We start from the raw sequence: 12370 nt of genomic DNA on the forward strand, positions 1-12370 counted from the left end.
GCAACACACAGAACACTGATTCAGTGATTTAAAACGTAGCCAGTATTCACATACCTGTCACTAACTGGCTGACCCCAGGCAAGGACACATGAGCTGCAAGACCCGCAAAATGGTGAGTAATCGCAGGGGAAATCTGTGTTCCTGGACCCTACTGTACACTGGGCATGTGGCTCTTGGGGAGAGCCAGCACAGTAAAGGAGGCCTTATAATTATTTCTGTCCTCACATTTTCCACAAGCTGTGTTCATTATTGGAGATATCTCGCTGCTGAGGGTGAGCAGGGAATCAAGGGAGGGTCTTCTCCAGGACTACGGCTTCCGTCCTGGCCCTTATGTGGCTCGCCTGTGTGCAGCAAAGGTCACGCTTCCTCCCCCCACACCCCCCGTGACGGCAGAGTGGTGCGGGAAAGTGGGGCAAGAAACAAAAGAGCTCTGCCAAAGAACCTGCAGCAGCAGATTGCCCAGTATCTCCATGAGAGTTTCCTGGAGTTCTCTGCGGCAGATTCCCGCGAATGGAGGGAGTCAGTCAACACCCTGTTCCACTGCTCAGAGTAGGCATGTGGTGGTACGTGCATCCAGACACAAGCCTGCTTTCTGCAACTCTCCTGCCCCCAACAACTTATTTCAGCGATTCCCAAAATCACATTCACTTATCAGGGGCCTCCTCTCCTGTTTGCGCTTCGCCAACATCGGACAGCTGTGACTGGCTAGCCTCCTCTGGGATAGAGAAGAGCTCCTGGCTGCATGCATCTCTGGCCTTCGAGTCATCTTCTGCCTCTGGGTCCCCCTTCCCCTCCACATCCTCGTCCAAGATTTCCTCCTCCTAGCTCAGTCTGCTATCGACTGGCACGCGAGCCACCGAAGTATCCACAGTGGCCTTCGCAGTGGAGGTAGGGTTGCCACCGAGTATTGCATTCAGCTCTTTGTAGAACTGGCAGCTTGTGGGTGGAGCACCGGAGTGGTGGTTTGCCTTCCGTGCCTTGTGGTAGGCATTCCACAGCTCCTTCACTTTAACCCTGCACTGCAGTGTGTCCCGATCATGGCCCCTTTCTGTCATGCATTGTGAAATCTGTCTGTAGGTATCATAATTCCTACGGCTGGAGTGCAGCAGGGACTGGACAGCCTCCTCTCCCCAAAACCTTTATTTTAGATTGTTTTGTAACTGCTGTATATTAATGAAAATTTGTAAAAATCCTTTAAAATCATTGGTTGGAAGGTGGTTTAGAAGTTCAAAGTATTATTGGAAATGAACATTTGTATGGTTTTATTTTCATTTCTAAAAAAAATCTTAACATATAGAAAAGGAGTACTTGTGGCACCTTAGAGACTAACCAATTTATTTGAGCATAAGCTTTCGTGAGCTACGCTCCATCGGATGCATACTGTGGAAAGTACAGAAGATCTTTTTATACACACAAACCATGAAAAAATGGGTGTTTACCACTACAAAAGGTTTTCTCTCCCCCCACCCCACTCTCCTGCTGGTAATAGCTTATCTAAAGTGATCACTCTCCTTACAATGTGTATGATAATCAAGTTGGGCCATTTCCAGCACAAATCCAGGTTTTCTCACCACCCCCCCTACCCCCCACAAACCCACTCTCCTGTTGGTAATAGCTTATCTAAAGTGATCACTCTCCTTACAATGTGCATGATAATCAAGGTGGGCCATCTCCAGCACAAATCCAGGGTTTAACAAGAACGTCTGGGGCGGGGGGGGGGGGGGGTAGGAAAAAACAAGAGGAAATAGGTTACCTTGCATAATGACTTAGCCACTCCCAGTCTCTATTCAAGCCTAAGTTAATAGTATCCAATTTGCAAATGAATTCCAATTCAACAGTTTCTCGCTGGAGTCTGGTTATTAAGGATTATTATTATTATTATATTATATTATTATTATTAAGGATCTACAACCTATCCTGAAGGATGACCCAACACTCTCACAAATCCTGGGAGACAGGCCAGTCCTTGCCTACAGACAGCCCCCCAACCTGAAGCAAATACTCACCAGCAACCACATACCACACAACAGAACCACTAACCCAGGAACCTATCCTTGCAACAAAGCCCGTTGCCAACTGTGCCCACATATCTATTCAGGGGACACCATCACAGGGCCTAATAACATCAGCCACACTATCAGAGGCTCGTTCACCTGCACATCCACCAATGTGATATATGCCATCATGTGCCAGCAATGCCCCTCTGCCATGTACATTGGTCAAACTGGACAGTCTCTACGTAAAAGAATAAATGGACACAAATCAGATGTCAAGAATTATAACATTCATAAACCAGTCGGAGAACACTTCAGTCTCTCTGGTCACGCAATTACAGACATGAAAGTTGCGATATTACAACAGAAAAACTTCAAATCCAGACTCCAGCGAGAAACTGTTGAATTGGAATTCATTTGCAAATTGGATACAATTAACTTAGGCTTGAATAGAGACTGGGAGTGGCTAAGTCATTATGCAAGCATGAGCTTTCGTGAGCTACAGCTCACTTCATCGGATGCATACTGTGGAAATCGCAGAAGACATGTCTTCTGCGATTTCCACAGTATGCATCCGATGAAGTGAGCTGTAGCTCACGAAAGCTCATGCTCAAATAAATTGGTTAGTCTCTAAGGTGCCACAAGTCCTCCTTTTCTTTTTGCGAATACAGACTAACACGGCTGTTACTCTGAAACCTGTCATTATGCAAGGTAACCTATTTCCCCTTGTTTTTTCCTGCCCCCTCCCCCCCCCCAGACGTTCTTGTTAAACCCTGGATTTGTGCTGGAGATGGCCCACCTTGATTATCATACACATTGTAAGGAGAGTGATCACTTTAGATAAGCTATTACCAACAGGAGAGTGGGTTGGTGGGGGGTGGTGAGAAAACCTGGATTTGTGCTGGAAATGGCCCAACTTGATTATCATACACATTGTAAGGAGAGTGATCACTTTAGATAAGCTATTACCAGCAGGAGAGTGGGGTGGGGGGAGAGAAAACCTTTTGTAGTGGTAAACACCCATTTTTTCATGGTTTGTGTGTATAAAAAGATCTTCTGTACTTTCCACAGTAGCTCACGAAAGCTTATGCTCAAATAAATTGGTTAGTCTCTAAGGTGCCACAAGTACTCCTTTTCTTTTTGCGAATACAGACTAACATGGCTGTTACTCTGAAACCTGTCATTAATGTATAGACTTACATTTCATATTTGTGTTTATATATTTATAATATAAAATTCCCAGGTTGTAAATAATAAAGTTCTTCCTCTCTTCGGTGTTTGTTCATTTTGAATGAGAAGTACTGGACAAGTGTTTAACAAACAATAACAACAAACATCCCCCCCACCATGTTTCACTGTATTCAGATAAAAATTCAATTGGCACAAAACCAGATTAGTAATTTGTGTGTGTAGATTAGATTAATTTGGACCTCATTACTTTGATGCCGGTTTGAGTAACAAGAATTGTTTATGTTAGCCTTGTTATTTGTTAGTGTGAGCAAGTCAATAATTGAAGTGCATACGTGAAGTGTTAACCTTGGCTTTCCAATATTTTTGAAGTATGCTTTGCTTGGTGGGACGGAGACAACAGCATTATGGTGAAAGTTACTGTTTGAATTTGACTAGGATTGATTTTTGATATCTTAACTAACTGCCAATATTTGGTAGAGATTTGAAGCCCGGTAGACTCAGTTCAGCCATTTAGTCTACTGAGACACACTAACTGAGTGATGTGTTGTTTACTTTATGAAGATCTTTCATGGAACCTTGACTTTTTAAGCTTTGTATCTTCTCTTTGTGGACATTAAAGATTCCACGATCCTTATTGTAATAGCAGATTTTGTCTCAATGGCAGAATTTTCCTCTCCTTTCTGTAATGTGTTGTCCTATACCTTAAAGATGGCTGCATTTCAATGGTTGGAGAAATGATTCCTGTATATATTTCAAGGCCAAAAAGAAGAACTTTATTAGAATCTTAACTTCTGCATGTCTGATAGAGCGTTTGCAATGAGGCTATGTTAAATCTACTAAATCAGCTTTGCTTGACTAAATCCATTTTATTTTTCAAGTTTGTGGAGTTGAGGAGCTCTGGCTTTGGTTTAGCACTTTTGTGTCTATGTAAATATGATTCCAATGATGCACTATATCTTTGTATGTAAATTACCTAATTTTTGCTCTGACCATTTAAGAATTTAGTATCCTCAGATATAGTAGCTGGGTATCTTTTTGCTAAGTTTCAAAACACTTCTATATTTTAAACCAATATTCTTTGGTGTAATTATCTCAATGCGAACACTTTTACTTAAAGGAAAAAATGAAAGCCTGCCTTTTTCCAATGACAGCATATGGGTTTAAAGGTGTCAGGAGTGCATTCATTTTTGGTAGGCATTTAAAGACAGGAGCAATTTGATTTAAATGCTAATCTAGTGAGTTTACAATTAGCTTATCAGAAAAGGTAGGATTAGTCCAGTTAGGACACTTCTGTTTTTTGAGTCATTGGTGCATTGTTTGAGAATAGCATTATCTTCTGTTTTGCATGTTCTGTACATCATGATATGTGGGCAGATTCATGGTTGTTTGGGTGATGGTGACTGTAATTTCCATACTGTCTAAATTTTTGTGTTTTATTTTTAGCGCCCTGCAAATCTGCGGTTATCCACTTTCTATTCGCAGGTATCCGTGGATCATGTTTGCGGATTGCAGATCGGATGCGGATGCAAATTTTGTCTCCGCACAGGGCTCTATTTATTTTGATGTTTAATCGTAACTTTGCTTGCAACTTCTCTTAATGATTTTTTTCCCCCTTTGTGTTGTTTATATATATTTACAAACCAAGTTGCAAGTTAGCTAATTTTGTTTATGTTTTGACTGAGCATTTCTTTAAGGCTTTTAAAAACATTTCAGAATGGTCCAGTGACAGGAGTCCCTCTTAAACTTGCAAACTGTGCAGAGACTCTCACAGACCATGCTACTTCCCTTTCCATTCAGAATCATTTTCTTGACAGATAGAACCATACAGGGTCACCCTATGATATAAATTGTGCTCTTGTGGGTGGTCTTTTTGGAATGAGTTACTGTATGGGTCCTCACACAAAAAAATCTCTGACATGACTCAAATTGAATGTTTTCTAAAACATTAATGGATTCTTCCTAAATTTCCAAAAGTCTCTGTGCCCTCAACACAAGATTTTTGTCAGAGCCAGACTCAGAATGAAGTTGAGCAAGAATGTGTTTTTCCTAAAGAGAATTCACAGGCTCTAGTTCTTGCAGCACTACATCCATTTTATTCCAGCAAAAATTTGCAAGCATATCTATCCTTGATATCTTTAGGTGGTGATGCTTCCTACATTTGGGAATGTCCAGACATCTTGGAGAAGATTAGTGGCCAAACACCTTCACCATGAGCTAACTGGGAGTAAGTTAGTGTACAAAATATATCCCTAGATCTTCACAGCCTGGAAGCTGACCATCTCAATATGGGGTAGGGTTTGGACAGTTAAGTCAATACACCTAAATGATACTGGTGAAATGTTATCACATAACTGTATTAGAACGTGCTCCACTTTTTATAGAAATGGACACCATTAGGTCTAAATAAGAGCTCTGAACAAGATTGCTACCACTACATGAACTAAACTAGTGAGGGAGGTTACACTTACAGTCTCTGTTCTCTATCATCACTGCTCCTGCCTAAACCATTTTTCTAGCCAGAGCTTGTTTTCCTTTTAGTTGCTGTTTATTGGGCTTATGTATTGTTTTTGAGTTAATGTATTGTTTTTTCTTAAGCATTTTTATGCTAGATTGGCAATTTTACTTTTCACTGAGGCCTCAGTTGCCTTTGAAAATATTCAGTTTGTTTTTGTGCTGTACTTGAATGTCTTTGGGGTTGAGCACTTTAAAAATAAAACTTATTTTTACTCTTACTGAGTCTGAAACCTATTCCAAATTTGTTTGGGGGAAGGGGAGTGGAGGTGGGAAGGTGGTTAATTATTTTTTAGAATGTGAAAAGCTCTTTGACTAAAAACATTTGAATTCTACATCTGGTCAGCAACTGTATGCCAAACTTCACCCACGGAAGCTTAAAAGAGCCAAGATATCTAAACCTGAAAATCTGGACTTATAATGGAGGTGCCAGCTGAATCCTGTTTATATTTTGAATAACGATTTGTTCAAAATAGTGCACGTAATTTGGATGTATATAGCACAGAGAAACTTCAAAATCTAATTTTCGAATTTGACAAAACATTGTTTGCTTAGTCATTGAAAAGATATCAACAAATTGTTAATTGTTAGAATATGTCTGATTTCTTGAAAATGCAATATTTGTTGATGAAAGAGGATAAATCAGAAGATTGTCAGTGGGATAATAAACCTTTCACCTTTAGCTTGTTGATTCAAACCAACTCAGATGATATTTGTTGCCTTTTCTCAGTGGCTTGGTTTTCTATGGGCAATGAGGTTATGAGCACTTACATTGTTCTCTAAACTGTAGAAGTGCTCTGCTTGACTCAGTATTGAGGCACAATCGTAGAGCAGTATAACACCTTTATCTAGCATTAAATTGAGTGAAAAATGTAAAATACAAATAAAAAAAAATAGAGAGAGAAAAAGTATAATTCTACATTCCTTGTGTGCCCATAATTCCCATTGAACTCAGTTTGAGTGCAAAACTGTATTTTATCAAAAGTTTACTTGCTATATTTAAAAAAATCTACACAAATGTATATTTCATCTCTAGTTTTATTATCTTGAAATCACACACACAATTTTTAAAATAATTTATAATGTTTTCTAAAAGAAATTAGTGACTTCTGTGTCCTGGTTCCCCCAGCACAGAGTAAATGGGTAGCTCATATGCGGTGAGGCAAGATAGTGCGGCCTTGTGTACACTTAAAATGATTTTCTGGTATAGATATACCTGTACAACTATCTTGGATAACCCCCTAGTGGATACACAGTTTATACCAGGGATGGCCAACGTGTAGCTCCGGAGCCGCATGCGGCTCTTCAGAAGTTAATATGCAGCTCCTTGTATAGGCACCGACTCCAGGACTGGAGCTACAGGTGCCAACTTTCCAATGTGCTGGGGGGTGCTCACTGCTCAACCCCTGACTTTGCCATGGGCCCTGCCCCCACTTCACCCCTTCCTGCCCCTTTCCCAGAGCCTGCCATGCCCCCCCCACCTCCCCAGCCTCCTCCATGCCACAAAACGGCTGGTCGGGAGGTGTGGGCTTTTCAATCTGGACCCCAACAAAGAAGATCCTTCTTTCTTGTATCATTCCCCTTCTCTAAGCTAAAATTTTCCACTTCCCCTCAACTTGCTATCACCTTGGGTACAGGAGATAGAAGATGCTATCTTTGGAGCCTGAAATGGAGTTCCCAGATTCCTCAAAGAGGGCTTCTTTAGAGAATGGAAAATTCTAATTAAGTAGATAGACAAGACACTTTAATGAACAGTAAAAGAAGAGAATTCTTCTCTCCACATTTTTCTGGATGAAGCCAAATGAGAAAAACAAACCTTACCTGTTTCCTCTTTTGTGGTATAAAAACAAAATTTATGTAAGTTTGCTGGGAATTCCCAAATGTTAAGCTTTCTATAGGCAGGTCAATGGGCAGATATTTCAAATAGGTTAGGGAAATTCAGGACCTTTCATTAACTCTTCCTTCAACAGATCCTTCAGTGGTAACCTTTACTAAATCTCCTCTGTCCTTCTGGAGCCTGCTTTTCATCTTGGAAAAAAAATCTATCGGGGCTTTGCATGTACTAGTGAAAGGGAACATACAGTACAAGTGGACTAGCTACAAGAGTAAAAGATTCACTCAGGGGAATGGAACCTCAAGGAAAATGCATTTCACGATTTGGTGGCTTGACTGGACTTTCAACAGATAGGTTTATTCACCATAAGACACAACGGGATGATGTTCAAGTTTTGCAGCAGGTTTCCAGACCTCTGGGCAATGGTTCCATCCCAAGGAAATTCAGTCTGGCATCTGCGTTCCATTTCTCATTCTCATTTTGACGGTTCTAATAAAAATAGACTTGGGGAACTGTAATCTTCATGGCCCTGGACCTGCTTTAAAGAGCTGGGATATGCTATTCATACTACTAAGAATGTCCAGAAATCACATTTCTCCTTCCTCATCAGAAGGATCTGCTATCCTAAGGCCTTTTTGTGCAGATACATCTGAACCCAAGACCATTTTCACTGTTGGCCTGGCACATGAAAGGAATATGCTGAAAAAGCTAGACATTATCAAGAGACTCAGGAAGATCCTGTTAGCATCCAGAAAGAAGTCTTCCTTGATAGTATACTGGTGTGTGTGGGAGTGCTTTTCTCAATGGTGTACTGTGAGGAAACTCTCTCCTAAGATATCTGGCATCCCTTTTGTTCTGTGTGTGTTTCTTGGTGGGTTCTTCTCATTTCCCTTAAGGTTCAGGCCTCTATTCTCTGTAGGAGGATGGACAGGAGGCTTTTCTATGGGCTCCCATCTCCTCGCCCTCCTGTTCTACCCTCTTCTCCTTGAAGATTTTCCCTGTACCTCCCTGGAGCTTGAATTTAGTCCTTCAGTTCCTCTGTCTTTTTCACTTTTAGCCCCTTTCATATATTTTCCCCTCGCTTCCTAGAAGGTGGCTTCTTAGAGGGTTTAGCCACTCTTACTTGTGCATCTCTCTTTATGGTTTCCTATGGAAATAAAATGGTCCTATGTATGCGCCTCGCTTTTCTTCCCAAAGTTTTGGCCTCATTTCATCTTAATCAGGACATAGTTTTGCCAAACATTGGCCCTAATCTCACGCAAAGAAAGGAAAGGATATAGTACGGTCTGCGTGTGCATATGGTTCTAAAGTTCAGTTTGGATAGAATATAAGACTTTAGGCTTCTAAATCCCTTTTCCTTCTCTTTGAAGGGCAAAGGAAGGCTGGCTGGCTTCCAGATGAGAGAGCCAGATGAAACACTCTTTAAAAGCCTGTAAAATTACTAATTTATCCTCTTTAGTCTTCACTGAGGCTCACTTTACAAAGGCAACTTTGGTCTTTTCATCTGAGATCGGTGAGTCTACTTTAGGAGAACTGTGCAGCACAGATATCTTCTTGCATGTGACCTGTAACTATTACAGACTGGTTTCAGAGTAGCAGCTGTGTTAGTCTGACTGCATGGCTTTGCTTCAGTAAATGTGACCTTTTGAAAGATGCATTATCTGTGTAACAATTCAGTAGGCCATTCCCAAGCCAACTATCTCTACTATAGTTGTTTGGGACTCCCACAGTTCCTCATAACTGGCTTCTTTCTTGTTTAAAAAAAATAAATTGGAAAAGTATCTGTTGTGGGATCTGGATAGCTACAGCAGCTTTGCCTATCCCACTTTGAAAATGTGTTAATGGGGAGTGCCAAACTGATCCCATTTGTTCTTGCCTGTGGAGTTGGAAGACAGAAAGAAGTTTCTTACCTCATTTCTTTCTGGCATAGACTACATCCTGTTGGCTAGTTAAAAGACCCTTTATTATGGGAAGTTTTAAACTTTAATTCTAATAAAAACCTAGTTTTTCAGCACAGGAAGTACATAGATGGGGGGAGAGCATTTTGGTCCATGACTGGGCCTCCTAGGCACTATGATCATACAAATAAATAATGATAATTAATAATGATTAATAAGCATCAGAGTTTAGTTAATTGAAGGATGCCAAAAGGAGAGAAACTCCTTGCTGCTATTCTGCCTAATCTGAATATGAGAAAGTACCTATTCATTCTGAACTGGTGGAAAGTCAGACCTAGAAAGCTATTTGCTATGAGAAAATACTTCTGTTTTAGAAACTGCTGCTTTCTGCCATTACATTACATTAATGCCACTACCCTTTGCATGGCAATACAGCTAGGTGGTTTAGAAATTGAGACCAAAAAACAAAGTTGATAAGACTTAATGTACAGATTGAAAAAGATGCTTAGCCCCACATGGCTGTTTATAAGAAGAATTATTAGAAAAAAAAAGTTGGAAATAGCAGCTTTAGGGGAAGTGATATTATCAGTTATTCAAGAATAAGAAGAAGGGAAAAAAACTTAATTGTAAGATTAGTAAAGTTGTGAGTCTTCATTTCAGCAAAATATAATACTGTGCAAGCAGCATTTTAGTAGAATCTGAATAAAATGTACTGTAAAGGAAACTGGCTTAAAATAAAATGATTCTGGCCCTAAAGTGTAATGATATTGGCACAGCACACTCCCTTTCCTTGCAAGAACTCCAAAACAGTAAGGAGCGGGTTGGCTTGGAGGCAGCAGCTTGTTAGCTTTCTGGAAGCACATTTGCAAAGTTAAAAAAAACAGGAAAATCAAATCTAGCACAAGCCCTTTTGAACTGAGAACTCACTTAAATTCACCATTTTGTGCCCTTTAGACTCAAGTTGTTGAACCGTGATAATTCATTTTTCTGCAGAGAAAGTCACTAACTGCTTATGAATATGAAAGCAGAACAGCCTTTTAATTTAACTGATTACAGAAGGTCAGTTAAGAAATACCAGTAAATATTCAGTCTGATAATGCTGTTTTGGATTTAGATTAATTTTTATGTTTTGAATTCTGCTCCCTTTTGTAACATATAATTTTCAGAAGGGAACATTATAATTTGCTTTTATTGTGTCCAATATGGTCTAGAAATTCTTTTGATTTCCAACATTTTATTATTTAGGCATGAGTATTATGCAGAAATGTTTTATCTGGGGCCATGCTGTCAAGCAGTGTACAGGTTTGGGGCTATTGCTGCACATGGAAATGGAGCTGCTCTTTAATAGTTTATGAATACCGTATGTTGACCTGGTTATTGGGATGCTCACTGTATGAATATATTGGTTTAGTGTAATAGCAAGCTTAAGGAAAAGCAAGCAGGAAGAAAACAGTGGCTTAAGATAAGCCACCACAAGGTAAACATTTAAGGGTTGTTAAGAGACAATGCCCAAATTGTTAACTGTAAAGATTCTACCTCCTGGCTCTAGCCAGTGTAGAGAACTTGTTTTGACAAGCATGAAAAGCCCAGGAACTGACAAAAGCAAATGACTATAGCAGTTTAAAAAGGAACTCCCTGTCATGAGGGTGGGGTTGCTATTCAGAGACTTGTTCAGGAAAAGCAGAGTGGGATAGGCAGCAACTGGGTATTTGAGGAAGCCAGGCATGCCGGGGCTACATCAGGGGATGGTGTGCCTTCAGGCAAGATGTATGTAGATTGTTTGTTATCTTAAGGTTCTTGTTCGCTAAATGTTTTGTTCCAGTGTTAAAATAAACAATACGTTGATTTTGAGAAGCCTGTCTGATTTCTATATACACCACTAGTCATAGACTCCCCCCCAAAGAAGAACTGCAGGTGCTGAATCCAGTTAGGTATACATAGTTGGTAGACTGTGTCATGGATTGCAATACCCTGTGTAAGTGTGGTAGAATTGTGAAATTCCACCCCAAGGGAGGTATAGAGACAAGGCCAGACACCTGACGGCGTGTACTCAGCAAGACCAGGAAGTGAACAGAGGTGCCTTGGCACCTTCAAGCATGACAACTGCTCAGGAGTGATTTGTAAGAGACCCATGATGTCCACAAACTGCACTTGTTTCTTGTGTGCATTTCAAGATCTCACTATTAACATTTAAAGCCTTAAATAATGCGTGATCATTCTGCCTGAGAAACTCTCTACTGTCCTCTGTCTCTTGCGGTAATGTACATTATCAGGTTTAGGGCTTCTGCTCATTTTATGTTTATAATCTTGAGGGAAGAGGAGGCGGGTCTGCCTTCAGAGAGAACCTGCAAGTTGGGGATGCTCTTCTGGGGCCATTCTGGTATTCCTTGCTCATCCAAAATTCTTATTAAGTTCACAAGGAATTCAGGGAGAGGCTCTCCTGGACATACAGGACAAGTCTATAGTATCTTTCTAGTTAAGACGTCTTGTATCTTTATCAGATGAATTACTTGAAGGGGTGGGGCAGATTTTCTGTAGTACTGAGTTTTGTGGGCAAATTTTTTTTTCCACCTTTGAATTTGCTTTATTTGTTCGGTTTCAGAGTAACAGCCGTGTTAGTCTGTATTCGTAAAAAGAAAAGGAGTACTTGTGGCACCTTAGAGACTAACCAGTTTATTTGAGCATGAGCTTTCGTGAGCTACAGCTCACTTCATCGGATGCATAGCATATCGTGGAAACTGCAGAAGACATTATATACACACAGAGACCATGAAACAAAACTTCCTCCCACCTCACTCCCCCGCTGGCAACAGCTTATCTAAAGTGATCCTCAAGTAGAGCCATTTCCAGCACAAATCCAGGTTTTCTCAGCCTTCCCCCCCCCCCCCCACACACACACATACAAACTCACTCTCCTGCTGGCAACAGCCCATCCCCCTTTG

General features: G+C 40.6%; 1 protein-coding gene across 12 annotated transcripts in view; it reads left to right on the forward strand.

Moving 5' to 3' along the window:
• BABAM2 (BRISC and BRCA1 A complex member 2) overlaps nucleotides 1-12370 on the forward strand; it is a 318227-nt gene that overhangs the window by 78327 nt on the left and 227530 nt on the right. Inside the window, exon 1 of one of the 12 annotated variants that reach the window (XM_043543525.1) lies at nucleotides 16-112. The exons of the other annotated variants lie outside the window; for them this stretch is intronic. Within the exon in view, the coding sequence (XP_043399460.1) occupies nucleotides 89-112 (24 nt within the window). The 5' untranslated portion in view covers nucleotides 16-88. Of the gene's footprint in view, nucleotides 1-15; nucleotides 113-12370 lie in introns of those variants that run through there. 12 annotated transcript variants of the gene reach the window in all.

The sequence above is a fragment of the Chelonia mydas genome, chromosome 3, assembly GCF_015237465.2.
Source record: "Chelonia mydas isolate rCheMyd1 chromosome 3, rCheMyd1.pri.v2, whole genome shotgun sequence".
NCBI lineage: Eukaryota > Metazoa > Chordata > Testudines > Cheloniidae > Chelonia > Chelonia mydas.